This window comes from Odontesthes bonariensis, chromosome 7, assembly GCF_027942865.1.
Source record: "Odontesthes bonariensis isolate fOdoBon6 chromosome 7, fOdoBon6.hap1, whole genome shotgun sequence".
In the NCBI taxonomy this organism is placed as follows: domain Eukaryota; kingdom Metazoa; phylum Chordata; class Actinopteri; order Atheriniformes; family Atherinopsidae; genus Odontesthes; species Odontesthes bonariensis.
This window is the reverse complement of record NC_134512.1, coordinates 8,546,563-8,566,310: the sequence shown is the minus strand read 5'-3', so window position 1 is coordinate 8,566,310 and position 19,748 is coordinate 8,546,563. Positions and strand designations below refer to the sequence as shown.

Genomic DNA, 19,748 nt, shown 5'->3' with positions numbered 1-19,748 from the left:
TTTGGTGGGTGTGTCAGAAGTGTTTCCCAATCAGCAGTGACACCTATAAGGGCATGATATAAACCTTTAAAAAGGACTCTGCATGAACAACACAACAAGGAGCTCACTGCACCACTGTTTCCCTTTAGATAAATGTTTTGCAGCTTTTTGTCTGGACTAAACCCATGCCGGGAAATAGAAAAAAGGCTGCTGAGGCAAGAGGAGGAATGGATGGTCGGTCTGTAAGAGAGCAGAGAGGGGGTTAGCAGGGAAGTCAGAGAAGTCAGTGATCACTCAGGAGGTCTGGAACTCTGACCTCTGACCCCATAGCAGAGCGGATGCCACCATGGTGAAAATGCGAGAGGTGAGGTATGTGAGCCCCCCGAGCCCTGGCGGAAACCATTCCCCCCATGATGAATGGGATGTTAGCATTGACACAAATTGGCCCATAATAATGACACAAGGCCACTAAGCACACAGAAACAGAGTGACAGAGTGGGAATTACAGAGTGAAACGCAAGCAGGCCAAAAGAGAAGAAGAAGTGGAGGAGAGAAAGAAGGAAAAAGGATGAAAAAGTCCTACAGGAAAGCATTACCTTACCCAATGGGACAGTCAGGAAGGGGGGAGAAGTAGATTTATGACTGAGGCTATCTGTGGTGTTTTCTCTCCACTCTCCTAAACGATGGGATTGCAGAAAGACCTGGTGCTCAGAGCCATTCACACACACACCCTCTCAGATTGTTGGCTTTCCATTCTTGCGTGTACCCCAGTTGTATGATTTTTTTCTCTCCTTTTTTTCGTCTTCTCTCCTCTCCAACCCAAATCCAGCAATTCAAGTGTTTACATCACCCCCCGACACAACATACAGTATATGTCCTTCTAAATATAGATGCTGACTTCCGAGGCTGAACTAGAAGAAAACTGTGGCATCCCTTTTTATAGCTTCAGCATGACACAGCATGTTGATGCATGCTTCTTTTTTTTCCCCCTCCTACCCAAACAAGGCATCCCTCTGTCTTTTAGGAAACACATGTATTAGATTAAGCATGTTGGGAGGCAAGGGTCACACTCCTGTCAGTAATTGAAATGCGATTATGTATGAGCTAACATGATTACAGGGGTGAGGGGCCGAAGGGAGGGGGGTGATTGAAAGGTGAATGCCACCCTGTGATGTGCGGCTGCTCCCTTATTCCACTGTAGACATTCCAGAGGTAATGGAACATGAATGAGTCTGCCGCCTTCATGCCAGTGGGGAACGAACAAAAGTTGAGTTTATGTGTATTCCTCATGGTTCTTCCTTGCTCCTTCGGTAGAAAACTCCTTTAAACCAAATACTGTGGAATTACATTGGACAGAAAGGCCTCTAGAAATAGCCGTCTTCACTGGTCCACTCATTTACTAGCGACCAACACTTGAGCCTGGACTTGAGTTCCAAACCAGATGAGACTAAATGGACTGAGGATCTTGCTATATTGATGTGGGTCTTAACCTTTGTGATGTGACCTCAGTCACTTCTGATCATGTGGGGAAGCATAAAAGGCTTTAACTATGGAAGATGTTATGAATGTAGGTCTTTGCAACTCCAGATAAACATGAGGAGGCATGCCCTGAAAGATCACCCCATATGCCCCTGGTTTTCAGCAGTTTGACACCACCAAACAGTTGCTTTGGTTTGCTTTAAAAAATCAACCAAGCTAAAAGGAGAACATCATGGTTCGGAAATTTAAGGCCAAGGAGCAGTCACGGTCATGGGTAAAAGACCTACACTAAAGACTACACTAAAGACCTTTTCATACCAAGTCCTCTCTATTTATTGTCCAATTGTGTCACACTTTCATACAATATTGACGTTTGCAGAGCACGTTTGATTTTCTGCATTTTTTTCTTATGAGTCAAATGCTTTTTGAGAGTTGTTTGAACACCCATAGCCACCGTACAGCACATACAAATGTAATTATTCAAAATTACTTGACAAACCGATTCACTGTGCTTCCCAACTTCAGTGACTTTATGACAAAAAATGTAAAGGAGACAGGGTGAACTGGATTACGGAAATAAGTGGTTCTTCTTTTTAATGTGTGATTCAAGTATTGCCTACAGGGTATCAAACTTGAACACTGACATACTGAAATACATCTGGAAACTATAGAGACAATCCCGCAACTCTTCTTTCAGCTGGTGAAAGCTTTTGTTGCTCTTGACGCCAGATCACCAAGACTCACGATCTACTTTTTATTTTTCTCTACTCAGAATAAATTAAAGAACCACAACATTTTTCTTACTGTTTGACAGCTATATTTTCCCTTTACATATAGATTAATAATCCTTTAGCTTTGGTGTGCAAGTTTTCTGTGTCAATTGTCGGATGGCATGATTAAAAACACAAATGTGAAAAATGTGACTTTGGATTGCAAAGGCCTTAACTTTCATTTGAAAGCTGGAAGTTACCCTTGAATAACTTTACCTGGAAATGATACGCATTCACAAAATTTGAGAATTTTCATTTTCAAGGAACTTCTAAAATTTCAAAGTGTGGACCCTGGGACCACCCTGGGGCGGGGGGGAACAGGAACTAGCGGGTTATGGTGTCGCTAGTCAACGTGCAATACACCAAGATATAAAAATGGTTGGTTGACAGAAAGAACCAGAAACATGACTCCAATAAGTGAGTTTGCATGATGAAAACCTTGCAGAGGAAAGGTGTCATACTGAAACAAGAGTGATAAATATTTTCCTACTTGTATCGGCAAAAGTACCTCCATCTGTTGCATTGTATGCAGTGTAAATGTGTAAAACAATGTTTTTTTCACAACTGAGTTGCCATGGATTTAATATTTTGACTGACAAGTTCCTGTATCCTTCAGATCCTCTGTGTAGGTGCTTGCACATGTGTGAATGCCATGAGCACAGGAGTTACCAAATGTACCCAATGTGCAAACGACAGGACACAATGTGGTAATGGTATAAGAAAGAAGACAGAAATGTACCAAGAAAGGAAGGTGTCCATCAAAAAAAAGGGAGTAAGAGAAGAAGAGCAGAAGATTTTTCAGCTGAAACACAAGGACTGCTCGCATGATCACTTTTTGTGCAAATGTTTACTGCAATCAAACAGATTTTGTTTTCGCGAAAAAAACATATCTAGCATATCTTTGGCTCCAGTCACGGAGGAAGCATTCAGAAGAAAAAACGCATTTAGAATAAAACAGCCAGGGGCTTATCAAATCAATACAAACTGATTACTGGTAAAGGCATTACCATGTTTTCGTTTGTTGAAAGAAGGGCAAAGAAGTTTGGGGATATCCAGATGCTCATACATCACTTACTGGAGATGAATAAGAGAGGAAAGGATGTTATCTTACTGATGGAGTCACTGCTGGATTGTCTTTGAGGGAAAATAACTAATCTAATAATCTAATCTAATTAATTTAACTGGAATACAAACCATGTCGATTTATTTTCCTTTTTTTGAAAGCCTATTTGTTTAATAATGTTTTTTTAGTCGGATGTCAGTTTAGATTGTGCCGACAAAACATTTTTCCTAGGAAACTTAACTCACCTAACCTGTATGTTGATACACTCCTCAAAGAAATTATTTTCATTCATAAACCTGTTCCAAAGTGACAAGTATGAGCAGACTGGTGTTGATTTGAATTCAAAGCTGGCAGGTCTCATTGAAGTAAAGCTGAACTACCGTCTATATCACATGTTCACATGTATGCAGACACAGGAGTAGTCAAAAGGCAGTTTGACTATGCCGATTCCTATTCTGCAGCAGAAGAGTTGCACCTGACTAGCTTGAGGACACTCAGCCAGTGAGCACCTAGGTTACATTGCTCTAAATGTGGCTCAAAGTGCACCTTTGCTCATATCCGGCACTTTCAGAATCAATGCCTTCAGCGTACGTTCAGTGTGTTGCAGGTTTCTCTAATTAGGTTTAAACAGTTGTCACACTTGCACAACCCAGAGAAAACCCGTCTGCAGCAGCACAGCAGATACGCAGATAAGAATAAAGTCATCGCAGGCTGCCACACAACAAGCAGGTGCAACCAACAAACACAGGAACTGGTCGTTTCTTACCCACAAATGGGCTTGCCTCCTCCAGCTGCTTTGATTAGTCAAGGCTATAATGTAGAGTTACAGTAATGATCACGTCTGATTTTCAGGACTACAATCCTCTCCTTGATCCAGTCAGAATTAAATCTCACTGAATGTGTTTAAATTGCTGTCGTCCCACGTGTATTTCCAAAGATCCATCACAAAGGAAAGCACAAACTGTTTTCTGACCCAACATTCTTGTGATCTCTGAATCACAGTAAACATGCATCATGTATTAGAGTTTGAAATATACTACCTCACTAGTTTCCTCTTTTATAGGTGAGAATATTATCTTAAAATAAACCAAATTGATGTATTTTTTCTATTTTCTTCTTGTTTCCAACCAACTAAACACATGTGGGTCATTACGCTATTTGACTTTGAGCACAGTGTTTCTTAGAGGCTGTTTACATCTTGCGTTATTACATATCTTGGATGATTCAAACACATGTAGACAGCTTTATGTACAGTTTTAAATACACTCCGAGGAAACTGGGTATGCATTCAATTCATTTGAAGTGGTCTCGGACGAACGTGGCCACATTCTTATACCAATGGGCAGGGGCAAGGCTATTTTTAGTGGTGCCAATGCACCACCGTGAGATAGCTCGGCACCCCCTGGCTCAGCACATTTTTAAAATATTATATTTTGCAAAAACACATTTTTTTTTGCTCAAGGATGCATTATTTTAGTGACCATTTTATTTATTTTCTAGCATTTGTTTTTGTTTTAACTCTTCACTGAATAAAAAAAAATCTTCAATAATCTTCAGTATTTTCAATATTTGTCTCAGGCTCTCTGTTATCCCTGTCAAGCCACAGTCTTTTGAAATGAAGAGGTCAAAATTGAATGTTGTAGGGGAAAACACTACTCAAAGCAAAACTAATACGGCTCCAAAATTTATAAATGTACTAGTTTGCCTCAATTAGTGAGAAATAATGTGCCTCTGTGAGCACTGGGGGCTGGGCACCCCTAAAGACCAGATCCTAAAATCGCCCCTGCCAATGGGAATGCAAATGTGTCCTGCACAACATTGAAGAAACTCTTCCTCACCTGGGGTCCGTTTCACGTAGCAGGTTCAACCAACTCTGAGTCTATTCCTGACCTCTGAGTTGATCTACTCTGAGAAAGAAAACCCTGAGTTTTCGGTTCCAGAAACGCTGATTTGAGTGAGGTTAATCAACTCTGAGTAAGTTCACCTTGAGTTTAGCGCGTGCACCACAACTTTAAAAAGCCAGCATCAATGGAGCCCCGATTCGACGAGTCACCTTGGCAACGGGGAAGAGGAGGGGCTACGTTTTTCACCAACCTCGAATTGGAAATCTTAATGCGCTCATACGGCGAGTTTCAATACGTTTTTAGAAATAAGTACACCGCTGCAGCAGCAAAAGTGTAAGTTTAAATGTAGTCCTTTGCAATCCCAATAATATTACAGGGAAACTACTTGAATGGTAGCACATTCATTTATTTCATTTAGGTGCAATCCCGCAGGGGAGAAGCGCACTCTGCAGCAGTTTAAGATGAAATATAAAAACATTGTTCAAACAGGTGAGACCTCAGCATGGAGATACCTCATTCTGATCATGTTTTACACTGTAAAGTAAATATTAAGTGGCTATTTGACTGTGCAGTTATTTTATCCCCAACATAATGCTGTTTTCACACACATAAACTATGTCTTCTCATCTATACCATCCATCCATCCATTATCTATACACCGCTGAATCCGTCAGGAGGGCAGGGAGGGCAGTGGCTGAGGGAATCCCCGTAGGGAATCCATCCCCAAGACACGAGTGCCTTTATAAAATATAATAGGCCTATATATGTCTTCTTAAGCCTATTCATACAAATATTTATTTGTCTTTTATGTCTTTTTTTTCTTTTGTCCCAACACATTCTGATGGTGCCGCTCAAAAAGATAATTGTCTGTAAATGCAAAAATCTATGCGCGGTCTGATAACCATCTCCGACGAATATTTATTTCTCTGCGCAATAAAGCTGCACCTTCATCCACGGGATCATTGTCAAAAGGACATGTTGGTGAAAAAAGTCATCTCCTACTGTGCCTAACGGACTTCTAGAAGTAGAAGAACTCGCTCTGCTGACTGAATGAATGAGGAAATCAAATGGCGTGTGTGGCTGAAAGAGGGTGGAGACAGAAAGAAACTCAAGGTTTCTTGAATAAAACCTGGTCCCGACCAGGTTAGGTTCAGAGAGTCTGTTACTACGGTAACTGACCGTGAGGTTAAGTTACCTCTCTTTGTGAAACAGGCTAGAGTTACCCCTCTTTCTCGGGGTTGAGTTACCTCCCTTTGTGAAACGGAAAACTCAGGGTTTCCCTCATTTCAGGGTTAACCAACTCAGAGTTTTCACTAAACCTGCTACGTGAAACGGACCTCTGGTGTGTCTCAACGCAATGGATGGAGTTTCATGGGGGTGTCATACAAACCAGTTTGTATGATATTTGGCAGAGGTGTATGTAGGGATCTTAAGGATGCAATGATTTGACAATATCATAAACAAATATTGTATTTACAATAGAACACAGAAAACATTTTAATGTTGGGCGTTTTCAGCTCATCTTGAAATAAATGGCAGCAACAGGTTTTTTGTTGTTGTTGTTTTTATTTGGATAATCAATTCCAATGAAAGGCCAATTATTAGTTTCCCAATTATTTACCATTTGGAGATAATCTGCACTTGCTGAATATTTTATGGACTCAGCTATCAGTTGTTATTCAAAGTAAACAACAACAATAACATTAACATTAACATTGTTAATAATAATGATATCTGTTTCAGGCACGTCTTCATTTCAGTGTTATATGTTTATTTTCTTTTATTCTGATTAGCTATGGACATTTGCTTTCTTAAAATAGATCTACTACAGGAAAAAAGAGACAATTTAAGATCTTATAGAGTCAAATTTGGGTTTTCAGCACTTTGTTGACTCTAGATTGACCATTTTGTGTCGTAAATAAATTAATAAGTTGCAAATCCATTTTGATTTAGATTAGATATGTGTAAATCTTTCAGAACGTTATCATATTGGTTATACATAGTGATAAACCCAGGCTATGTAGTGCCTGTTGTGTGAATGTAAACTGGCATTAAATGTCTAACACATTGGTGGCTTCATTAACGAATACTATTTTTCCTTTGAACACAAATCATAAGGTTACTACTATTACAGCTTCTATGGTTTATTCATTCATGTTCTATCAGGCTGAGGGGAACGGCTCAACAAGCTGTAATACATTTTTCTTTTTTAAATGGTTTATGCTACCGCAGAAACCCATTACTGGGTCTAGTGCAAGTCTCACACTGAAAGTGTTTGCATATAACTGAAATTAACATAATTTCTGCAGCTTTAATTAAACTTCCACTAAAACGTGTGCTTTGGCAGTGGAGAATAGAGCTGCCAAATTTTATAAATAGCTGTAGTTGAAAGTAAGAGTCATTCTTTACACAGCAAGGCTCAGGTTTGTGATGTGAAACTTATTCAAAACCTCTGTTTACTCTAGATAATTCACCATCACATTTTGGCCCACATGCCTTCACAAGGGCATTAAAGCACAACACTCTGGCCGGAACAAGTAGGTCAACAAGGATCAAATGTTCAAACTAAAGCCGAATCAGTTTACATTATTGTAAAAGGACTCATGTCCCTCTCACAAGCTGGCTAAAATCTGCACAAATTGTATCAGGAAAATTTTGTACACATTTAGAATACATTCAAAATGATGGATTCAAATGACATGACTGTCATCTCATTTTTCCACAAAGTTTTGTCAACACCTTGGAGCTCTGCAGCTGCTCCCCTTAGATATCACTTCAAGTCAGAATTCCACAACGATTGTCTTAGCAAAATCACAAACACACATGTATATATATGTATATACATATATGTATATCATGCATAGATACTCTAGCCTCTACCATTAACTGAAGACGAGAGATAACTGCTAGCTTGCTCCTTCCTTCTCCCATTTATCCCCCCCCCCCGTTCCCCCCCCCTCCTCACCCCTAAACCTAACCCTTCCCTCTTTCTCCCTCTGTAATGTCTCAGCTGTTCCCTGCAGGCAGGACTCTCTGACTGAGTGCCTGCTCTGTTATGGGTTCATTGGGCTGGTATGCAGCAGGAATCTTTGGATCAAGGTAATTTCACACTGTTCAACTTTTTCCCAGGCTGTTAAGCTTCCCTTTACCTTTGTGCCACTCACAGAGCGAGATAGGGAGCGACACATGTAGCCGTTAAACACACACAGTGGCTCAGCGGCTGACGCCACCAGCAGATCCGAGGGAAAGACATGAAAGATACGGCCTATAAATTACAATCCAACACCTCAGTTTCCCAAAAGGATCAGATTATTGCAGCCTGATCCAGAGTGGTGGGGAGGATGGCGCACATTCATGTGTGGTGCTGTAATGAGGCTTCACGTCTGCCAGGGGAGCCACTGTGGTGGGCTCCCCCTTGTTTGTTTCTATTACTGATCACCAAGAAGATCAGATAGTCTGTGTGTGTGGGTGAGAGTGTATGTTTTCTTAGCTTGCCTATTTTAAATGCTTATCACTTTTATCATAAGTTGTTTCTGTTTTCAGTCACTACATCTGCTTTCTCACCTCTCTCTTGCACGTGTGCAATTTCTTTATTAAGCTCTTTGTGCCAAAGCAGAGCTTCGACCTGATGCAGCTGCAAAAGGAGGTAAACCCTCTATAATTGTAGAAATAATCGTGTTCTCATCTCTACTCGGTTCGATTTTACATCCTATGTAACATCTGTTACCACCTGCAGCAGAGATAGAGAAACAAGGGCAACAGTAAACATCCCTCGATGCATATGGGGGGGCTGTGTTCCCTAAACTGTTCAGTTTGTTTGGTTGTTGGGCTTGTTTTTAAAAGCTATGGTAACTATATGGTTAACTTTTTCATGTTGGCCTACCTCTCTGTCTGTTTGAAAGGCTGAGTGTAAATAGGTAGATTTTCTTTGTTCATAATTGGGAGTGGTATGTGAATCATAGCTTAAACAAGGTTTGTATGAATGGGCTGACGTACGGAGTTATTCTCTGAAAACCGCCAGCAGTTCATTCACTCATCATTTCAATGAACAGTGCAGCTGTTTTTAACCTTTAGTTTAGCATGATTTTTCATTACACTTTTTAAGTTAAGTGTGATTGGATGATGTGTTTTCCAATTGGTGTCATTACTCAAATGCCAGCGAGCTTTGTTGATAAACTGCAAGATCTCTTTGACCTCAGGCCTTGTGTGTTTTAGTCTGAGCTTGTTGTGATCCCAGGTGGAAGTCTTCAGGATGTTGATCCTCCCAAAGTACCAACAGACACAATTTTAGAATTTTTTTGCACAAAATGTCCTTGCATTCTGTATGTGTCAAGGTCTGAGTAGGATTAACAATGCCTTTGTTCTTGGTGTGCGTAGCGAAAGAAGGGGGAGCGATAGGCTGCAATAGTGATGCAGTATCAGCAAGCAGCTGTTGAATGAGTGACAAAGTCAAGGGCTTGTGATATGAACATGGGAAAATCCTAAAGGAGCTGCAGGGGAAGAGACAGCAGCAGCAGCTGAGCCAGTCTGAGTGAGGCAGCCCTCACTGTTGCTGTTATGTGAAGAAAAAACGTGAGAGAAACAAAAAAGAAAGCAGTTTAGCCTCTGTAAGGGCAAGGAAATATTGACATTATTTAGCTGCCACTGAAACAGACCCTTCTCTCTATTGGCTCATTTTGCCCAGATTTGATGAACATATGAATGGCTGTTTGTTGAGTTCAAAAGACAGGGTCAAGCATGTGAAAGAAGGGTGGGATGCAGGGAGGAAGGCAGGGATGAAGGAACAGGGTGGAGGGGTAGAAGAAAGGTAAATGAATACCAGACGGTTGGTGTCTTGTGTTAACTGAAGGTTTGGCCAAAACTACCAGACCTTATTGTTCCAGTGACGTGCCTTCCACAACACTTACTTTGCAGGGAAACTTATCTGTCTCTCAGCAAGCTGTCAATAATACCTGTGATGGATTGAGACATAGCGCATGGCTGCTTTCAGTTATTAATGATGCTTTCACTTTGTGTTTTCAGCTCTCATTAAGGGCTGATTGTGTGTGAAAAGACAGACTTTTTCAAAAGGGGGAAAAAATGTGACATTAGTTAGTTGGGATGATGACAAAGAAGAAGAGCAACAGTCATCCAAAACTATTTTCCCATGGTCAGTTGCACCTGCAGCATGGTCGTACCCAAAGAGAAATGCAACACAGTAACAGCACCAATATATACAAGAAGTTACTTATTATAACTTACACTTTGTTTCATTCCATTAACAGGAGTGGAGAGCAAAAAAAAACATTTGGCTCAGCAACTTTTTCTTTATTTGATTTTATTTTTCAGAAAGGTACTCAAGTCTACAGTTTACGTAAAATGAATTGTTGCATCTACTTAAGTGTCCACATAGGTTGTCATATTTGTAATATCTGCAGCGACAGGTGGCACCACCAGGTCAATGAGTGTTAAATGGTAACTGCATTTAAGTAGCACTTTTCCAGTCTTATTGACTACTCAAAGCCCTTTGTGCTACAAGACACATTCACTCTTTAATGCTAAGTCTATACATTTTTCTCAGCTTATTTAGTGCTCTTTTACAGCATTGAATCAATGCAGTCTCAGTGCAGAGTATGTAATATGGACAGCGGTGTTACACCATGGACTGTGAAGCAGCAGAACCAAGTTTGACCCCCATAAGACTCAATAGTGTTGGGCACTAAGGTGCCGTTTACACATACCCGGGTATTTTGAAAAACGAAGACCTTTCCCTTCATTTGTGCCTTTCGTTTACACACAAACGGAGTTTTTTCCTCCGAAAACGAAGCTAAAAAAAAACTCCGGCAAAAGTGGAGATTTTTTAAAAACTCCGTTTAGCGTTTGTGTGTAAACTGGTTGAAAGACGAAAACGGAGTTTTCAGAATGGAATGCGGAGTTGTCGTCATAGTACAGAGCCCCGCCCCTATCCACCATAGTGGCAGGATAACGCCATTCATTGTTTATCTGGCAAGCATGGAGGTACTAGCAGCATTTATTTTGTTGAGAGCTATACTCGCTTGTGTGATTTTGAAAATTACACTCCTACAAAGTATTGAACAACAAAGGCGCATTACGGCGCGGAGGGCAACAATTGCGGAGCTTCTGTTGGCAGACAGAGCCCGGCCATACCACCGCCAGCGACGGCGATTCTGGATTAGACCCGGACGGACTGCTTTATGGTGGGAAAATTTTGAAAATGGCTTTGTTGTCCCGGAGGAATGGAGGGAAAATTTCAGGATGTCACGATTTTCACTCCTTTCCCTAGCAGAACTGCTACGCCCGCACATCCAGGGTGAGAGTACTCACATGCGCGCTTCTGTTGATGTTGTGAAGAAAGTTGCCTGTCAGCGGTTCTCTATTAGGCTTCTGATTGGCTTGTGTGGAATTCTCATTGTTCTAACATTGCCACCGTCAGGCTTGGCGTAATTTAACAGCTCCTGATAGCGTATTTCTCCGGATCAATGTAGACGGGGTTTTTTTTAAAAACGGGGCTGTGTGCACGGGTTTTTTTTTGAAAACGAAGGTTAGAAAATATGCGTTTTTCAAAATACCCGGGTATGTGTAAACGGCGCCTAAACCTTCTTTTTTCTTTGACTTTACTGTTAGTTGCAATTGGTCGCGGTTAAGGTTCCACATTATAAGTTGTTACTGTAATAATGCCCTTTAAAAAAACACCCAGCAAAGTAAAAAGTTAGCATCTCATAATTTCTGCACTTGTGTTGAGGCACTTATGCGTCTGAACATGTAAACAAATTTACATGTTACACATTATTTTCTTCAACTGGACTCAGGTGGATGAATGCATCAGGGGCAATGTGGGGTCTGGTGTCTTTCCCAAAGATACCTCACTATGTGATGTTCCAAAGCCAGGGAAAGGGCATCTTTTACTGAGACACAGTTTTACCTGACGAATACACCAAACATGGTGGCACTCTGTATCACAAACCGCTCAAAGCTAATTGCACAGGTCAATTTACATTTAAAAGTAACAGAAAATGATGCTTGTTGAAGTAAAAATAAAGTTTCCTCTGTATGAACACAGTGATGTCATTCCTTTTAATCAAAGAACAAAGCTGTGACTGACATCTTCTGATGAACTTACATTTCTAATGTGTCCATTTAAAAGTCTTTCGAATAAGATTAACAAAATCGGAGCTAAGCACTTTTACCTTTTGTTTCCTAAACAGAAGCTATGTGGAGGTCATTGGCACAGTGGATGGTCCATCCAACAGAGCTGCTGCTTTGTGTTTCCAAACGTTTGGGGTAATTTCTCAAAAAGCAGCACATGTGCTTTAACTAAAGTCCTGATTAATAGTAACCAGTGAGCTGAATATCTCACCAACATCTTTAACAAAAGAACAACAGATGCAGTGAGAGCCTAAAGACAGAAATTTGGAGCATTGAGATGTTTTGCAGTGCTGATGCAATATCTGGAACATCGCTGATCCGTGAATGGACGTTCTGTGTCTTAAGAAAGCTTTATGTTTATACTTTATGTTTTTCATTAGCTAAATCAATGAGGATTAACAGAGGAATGTCAGACATGCTGTATTCATTATAGTTTCTGACGATCCTGCCAAATCAGTGTGATTTATTGCTTGATAACACACAAGGAACATGTGTTTACGGTCTGGCTCTGAAAGGTACTTGTACCTGAGATGGATGTTCACAACAGGGAGTGTTCTCACCTTTTTCTGGCAGTGAGCATTCAACACTGTTTCCAAAAGACATCTATATGTTTTTGGCACCCCCTTGACTCTTTTTAGCAAATGATATAAGAGCATGTCTCAAAGAATTCGGGAGGAGATGTTTGCATGAAGAATTTCTGAGGGAGTCTGCAGCGCAATGACTCCTTGCCAAAGCTGCATTGTTGTAACATCAGACATGAAGGGGGAATCACACAAATCCCTCAGGTGGTTAGTGGAGATGTCGGGGTCGATTGGGGGAATGCTCCCAACAGTGCGGGAGGTCTAAAAAAAAACGTTATTGTGCGTTACGGAGACTGGTATTCACCTCTGACTTTTAGGATCAGTTAGAACGTTTTTGGCTCAAACTTTTTAGAAGCCAGTTGTGTGGCTCTTCCTTTGGTGATTGTATGTGATGCTTTTGAGAACAAGGGACTTATAAGTTATCACTTATTGTCATTTGTCTCAGAGCCGTGATTCAGATGCTTGGTCATTCAGAATCCACTCTGTAACTATTTAGATTTCAAACTAACGAAAACACTCACTGACAACTGAGATGCAAAGGAAAACAGTAAGGTTTTATTGAGATGTGTCAATTTAGCCAATAACAGTTTGTGATATTTTGACCCAGTCAGTTGGACAATAGTTTTTCCTGTAAAGTTTTGCATGAAGTCTGGTGTTATTTTTATCATGGGTGAGTAATTTTTCTCTGTATTGTTGTTGTTTTTGCCCACACATCTGCAGTTATTCAAGCACAGAAAAATAGAGCTAAAATGAGGAAATGTGGGCATGATAAACAAATGATTTCTAAAGATGTATGAGTGATGTTTTTATGAGAGTTGAGATGTGATTCAACAGTAGACAAAAGATAAGTCAAGCCCTATTTGACAGCATGTGCGGCATGCATTAACAGTTTTCTTGTTTGTGGATTTCGATTTTTATTACTGGCCTCTTGCACATTGGTTGCATCTGCTTCCTGCTCTTTATTCACCTGGTAGGAGTTGATCTGAGAATAAACAAGTCCCGGAAATCTTAGCTGCAGCAGAGGGAGAAAAGGTTGCTGGAGGTGCAGAGTTGTTGAATGCATCTACCGAGTACTTGATTATCAAACATTTTTATTATTAACCTGTTCCTTTGTAATACAGTTTCAAGAGATCTATAATGTTTCTATGTGTGAATTGGCATTTTTAAGAAAAAATGTGAGCAAGTTGACAAACTAGATTTGTTCTTCCTCCTCTAATTTCCACCTTTGGAAACATTACCTAGCATCTGATCCATTTTATTTCAGTGGTTCATACATTTGATACACTCAAATAGAATCCAAATAAAACAGAAATCAAAAACAGTTGTTTTTCAAAAAATGTATAATTGAGAACTGGCTAATTTTGAGAATGAAATTATGCGTATTATTCCTTTTGTTATCTCACAAACAATTAAATCTCTGAGCTAAATCTTCATAATAAGCTGTTTTTTTCTCTAATTCTATTATATATCTATTATAGATAGAGTATCGATAGATTTCTCAAAACTCTTCCAAAAATCATTCTAAAGACTAGTGTTGATCAGTAATTATGATAACGGATATAAACAGTTTAAACTCATATATATTTAGTTAATGCTTAGGTCAGACTGAATACACACAGGTGGAATTTCACAAATATTTGCTTTGTTACATCAGATTTCTGTTTTTATTCTCTTCTTTTAATACTTAAAAGAAATATAGCATCTCAGCCTACAGTCGTGTCACATTTTATAATCATGTAAGTAATCCTTTACCTTGATTTTATTTGATTTAAATTTATTTTATACAGAAGTTTTCCTCTATAGCAGTGGCTGAGGCTTTGATAGAGGCTTGTTGTTTTTAGGTAGTGTCTTCTCACATACCTGAGGAGATCTTATCAGCTTAAACAGGTTTATCTCCAAGTTTTTAAAGCCTGTTTTCAAAAGAATCAAATAAATAAGCCTCTCTTTTGTTGATTTTAGTTTCATTTTGAGGTTAATGGGAATGAAAAACTAGAAAACCTACTTCACATTCAGCTGCTCTTTTAGTCCACATATATTTTTGTGTATCAATTTAACACGTAAAACACGATTATTTCTCCTTTGATTCTGATAATAACAAGTAATAAATCCTCTGTTTCAGATTCTTAGGAAAGCAAAAGGTGTCTGATGACAAATTAGCAAATAGATGTCATGTTCTTTTTATCATTAGTGTTGTTGTTATTATCTAAATCTGTTTCATTTGGCACTCTGTGTGTTTTACTTCAAAACACAGTCAGATATGAGCTGCTGTCATTTCACAACTGTGCGTGCCTCAATGGGAGTCTGCCAAATTCCCCTCCGACACTTTTCTTGTGTTGTGGGACAGTTTTCTCAGAGTCACATTCCCGTGTTGATGCCGGTAAAAGAAGAAGATAAAAGACACGCAGAGCGGCTGTCATTATCGGGTTGTTGACTGATTGCATGTGATGGCTTTAAACTACTGGTGATCTAAACTGTGAACTGCGGTGATGATGAGTCACTGGTCCATTGTCGCTGCAAAAAAAATGACTTGTTACTATTTTTAGACATGACTTTAAGTGTTCTTCTTTTCTGTAACAAGGCTTAAAAATATATATCTACTGGTTGAGGGGAGTAATAAAGCTAGTGTTAGGTGCTTTATGTTGTTAAATTATTTTTGTTTTCGGGGATTTTCTTGGGGGACATGACATAGACAAAAATGAATAAATATGGATTTGTTGTTTTCTAAATGATATAATTATTTCTCAAGCCGCAAACCAGCGGACCTGTCCAGTGTTCGCAGGTTGTTTCTCTCCAAAGTTTCCCTATAAAAACATGGTTTTAATATTTGAGGCAGAACAAGATTATGTTTGCCGACGGATATTTCTTGCAGTGTGCAGCGCAGGATTATCACTAAACTTTTTTAAATTCTTTAGTATGTATTGACTGTTGCTCCCCAAGCGTGCTTTGGACCGTGCTGTTACAAGCCGTTGCCGGTTTTAAAGACAGGGTGTGTGCCGACTTTATTTTGGTGTGATAATTGAATGCTTCCGGGGACAAGAATGCGCTGCTGCTGCTTCTGATCGCGCTCAGAGGAGCATCGTCACTGTTCAGCAGCAGGGAATAAGAAAAACTAAAAGAAACTAAACTTCCTGACACTTCGGCTAATACTGTAACTTTCTATGGGCTGCTGTGCTATCTTGTCAGTTTGAGTCGGGGATGGGACTTTTCCCATTAGGTTTGACAGGTTTCTTGGCTCTCGTCAGCTTCATTTCAAGATATTTAAAAAGACCCATTTAAACGAGTGAATGCGCTGTTTTTAATTATTGCTCAAGTGAGCACGACTGATGAGCACCCCTGCGTGTGGATGAAGATTTAGGAGAGCATACTGTTGACATTTTGTTTCCTACAAATTGTTTCTTTTCCTGTTAAAGCACTTTTGCCTACATAAACACGTAATAAATGCTGTAAATAGCGGCTTTAAGGTGCGTAATTGCGCACTTGGAGAGCTGAGAGCAGCTGTTGGATGTTTAGAAAATTTGGATCATCTGCCTCTGCTCTATAACGTATTGTTAAGCCACATGTTGATTGGTTTGGCTCCTATTCTAACTTTATAAAAAAATATATATTTTTTATGTTTTAATCAGAAACCGTATATTTTTTCAAGATAAAAATGTTTTTCTCATCCTATGCTGCTCTGTATCAAGCTAGAATACGGTGGTGTAAGCAGAAAGGGCTCAAAAGCCTTAATAAGCTACAAAATATCAATTTTCACAATGAATTTAACGAGCTGGAGTATAGAAGTCCACATTTTTCAATGGAGCACCTGTCGTTATTTTTACTTTTTTTTCTATTTTCGTCGCTCTAAATTCGCAGTCTTAATCATTTAATGAACTAAGAGTCATTTTGTTGGTATCAGAGGGTGATCTCATGCTGCTTCCTTGCGAGATACAGGCGCTTGTAAGAAAAACTGCGAGTAGTTGTCACAACTAACGTGTCACAACAGACCTAAGAATGAATAAAACTTCAGTCCTTCCTGGTGTCAATCAAGCCATTAAAAGTGTCTGTCAGGTAGGCTGGTAAAGCATCAGCAACATCCTTTAGGGGCGTAGACTAACAAAATGACCACGACAATGTATGGAGAGACAGAGAGGAAGGTGATGAAGTCTGCCCAGTAACAGTCGCTGAGGAGCTATTGGCTATGCAAATACACTCACAGGGAGGAGGAAAGAACTTAGAGTGGCAAAAAAAACTTTAAAGAGACATTTCCCCCCACTTTTCTCACATGCATCGCTATATAGACACCAAACTTCGGATGGAAATTAACAGCTCTAAAGCTGTGTGGACTTTACAGTCTTCCCCTCATGCGCTGATGTCTCGTTTCATTCAAGGCTCAGTCTTTGAAGTTGACGAAGAATGGGACGGGGATTAACATATTTACCCATGCAGATTCTCTTTGTGACTGTATGTGCAGCTAAATCATTTGGCAGTTATTTTTTAATTATCCGCTCAGTGACTGACACTCAGCTTCGTTTCCACCTGCTTGTTTTCCATGTAAATGATACTTGAAAAAAAAGAAAAGAAAAAAACATTTGAGTGGAGAGAAACCAATGAGTCTCATCTTTGTTTTATCTTTAAGAGAAGATAATGAAAGAAAAAAAATCAACCCTGCCTAAAATTTCCTAGAAAGCTATCTCATACACCACAAGCAGTTTGTGGCTGCTATTAAAAAAAAGGGTAGCTAAGACCCTGTGTACGTGTGTGTGCTTGTGTGCTTGTGTGCTTTGTATGTACGTGTCATTGTGGGTGAGTGGCTTGTGTCCTATCCACATGCGCTTGCATGCATTTATATGTTCACATGCACATCGATTCTACATGCGTCATGTTCTGCTCTGATGTTCAGTGAGGCCACCCCAAAAAAAGCAGACCAGACAGACGAGGTTAAGCAGCAATCAATACAAATTTGCCTTTTTTTTTATTTCAATCCGAACTAATATACTGAATTATTTTTCATACTTGGGCACAGTACACTTCCTTGGAGCTTTTCAATGCCTAAGATATGCTTAATCATAACGTAGAAATCAATACAATGTTCATTCATTCTTTCAGATCGTGTTGAGTGACATTCACTCTTTCATGACCATCATTACTCAGTTTAGCATCACCATAGAGAAATTCATCTATAAAGGGACAGAAATGTGCCTGAAAGTGTTCTATTCAAATCAACACTGACCAGTGAGGTACCTCAATGGCAGCCTTAGAGTTGATAAAATTAATCTATTGCAGCTTAATACAGTCAGCAAATAAGACGCATCTTGTTAGAAAAGAGTTTAGATGGATGTTTTCTGTATAAGTCCCTTCACTTTTCTGCATCTATTCCAAAACCTTCTGAAACACAACAACTTTGCTCGGAGTCTTCCTCACCAAAACAGACAGAAAGAGGGGCAGGGGTGCAGCGTGTTGCGTCTGGCCCATACAGAGGTAATGAAGTGAATTGCGTCAGTGGCGCACGCAGGGCTGGCTTGAAATGCGCCAGGCGGATGAAAGTAGATGCGCACTGTGGGGAGAGAGGAAAAAAGTTCTCAACAAGGAGAGGCAGGACTACTCACGGAGCCCCTGCAGTCTCACTTTTTATGCCTCTAAACGACCTTCCCAGCCAACTTATTGCATTTTTCCTCCGCAACACTGCTTTTACGTTTCCGACGGAGAAATCCTACTTTTTGACTTAAGTGAAAGCCCCAGCACCATGGAGCTGCTCTGCCTCGAAATGGACACCAACATACGAGCACGTCCCGATCCGAACCTTCTGTGCGATGACAGAGTCCTGCAGAGCTTGTTGACTATAGAAGAGAGGTTTCTACCCCAATATTCATATTTCAAAGGCGTCCAGAAAGATATTCAGCCGTTTATGAGGAGGATGGTCGCTACTTGGATGTTGGAGGTATACCGAAACATCGAGTGCTGTGGTGACAAGTTATTTCCGTGCTTGATTTTAAAGCCTCCCGTGCTGTTGCTTCAGGCTATTGAGCGATGTCTGTCATTTTTGAACAGTATATATGTTATATTGATCGTATTTCCGACTGCTAATTCCTCATATGCACCCAATATGTCGTTTAATGCGTTTTCTTTTCATTTTTAAAGTCCGGTTAAGAGGACCGATTTTATTAAACTGCGAGCTGTGCTATCAATGACACCATTTATATGTGCCTTACGCGACGTGTGAACGATGTACCCAATGCTTTTTTTAATGTTATTATTTTAGATAGGCTGAATATTTCCATGAACACGTATGCACTCCCCACTGCAATGCTGCCTTGCGCTGCTCTCGCCATGTTGGTTTTTAGATGAGCGCTTGTGCTTTTAAGAGGATTTACAGTGTCACAAACGGAATAACAGCGCTTATAACCCATCGGCATTGATAGAGGAGAGTCTTGGGTGTCCACTGAATGTAAACATGATCGCAAAAGTCGTTGCAAACATTTTAGGTATCTATTTGAAATGTCGGAAGGGGCGAGGGCCTTAGCTGTTCTGTTGGTCTTCCTCCCGTCCCAGTGTCTCACTATGGAATTATGTTCATTTTTTGACACTTCGTCTCATATTTGTGGTCAACATCTGTCTGTAAACAAACCTGAGACTTTGATCTTTATTTTCATGTGAATATCGTCAAAGTCCGACACACAGGGTATTTTTAATTAATTTTTGAAATAAATATTTCGAGGCGGCGGTGACGCACCTCAGACCAGCCGATTGGTACTTGCTCACAATTTTGACATTTTATTCACATCTATCCTTTCTGGATTTGGATAGGAATTGTCGGATATGATGTAGAAGACCCTGCTTAACATTATGATGTGAAAAAAATCAGTCTAGATAATTTATTTATATTTTTAATTATTTTATGAAAATATGA

General features: G+C 39.9%; 1 protein-coding gene across 3 annotated transcripts in view; it reads left to right on the top strand.

Annotated features, from left to right (window-relative positions):
* ccnd2a (cyclin D2, a) overlaps nucleotides 1-19,748 on the top strand; it is a 172,371-nt gene that overhangs the window by 131,961 nt on the left and 20,662 nt on the right. The window contains exon 1 of one of the 3 annotated variants that reach the window (XM_075469361.1): nucleotides 18,366-18,779. The exons of 1 other annotated variant lie outside the window; for it this stretch is intronic. In XM_075469361.1, coding sequence (XP_075325476.1) covers nucleotides 18,366-18,779 — 414 coding nt within the window. Of the gene's footprint in view, nucleotides 1-18,365; nucleotides 18,780-19,748 lie in introns of those variants that run through there. One more of the 3 variants, XM_075469360.1, reaches the window with a different exon arrangement.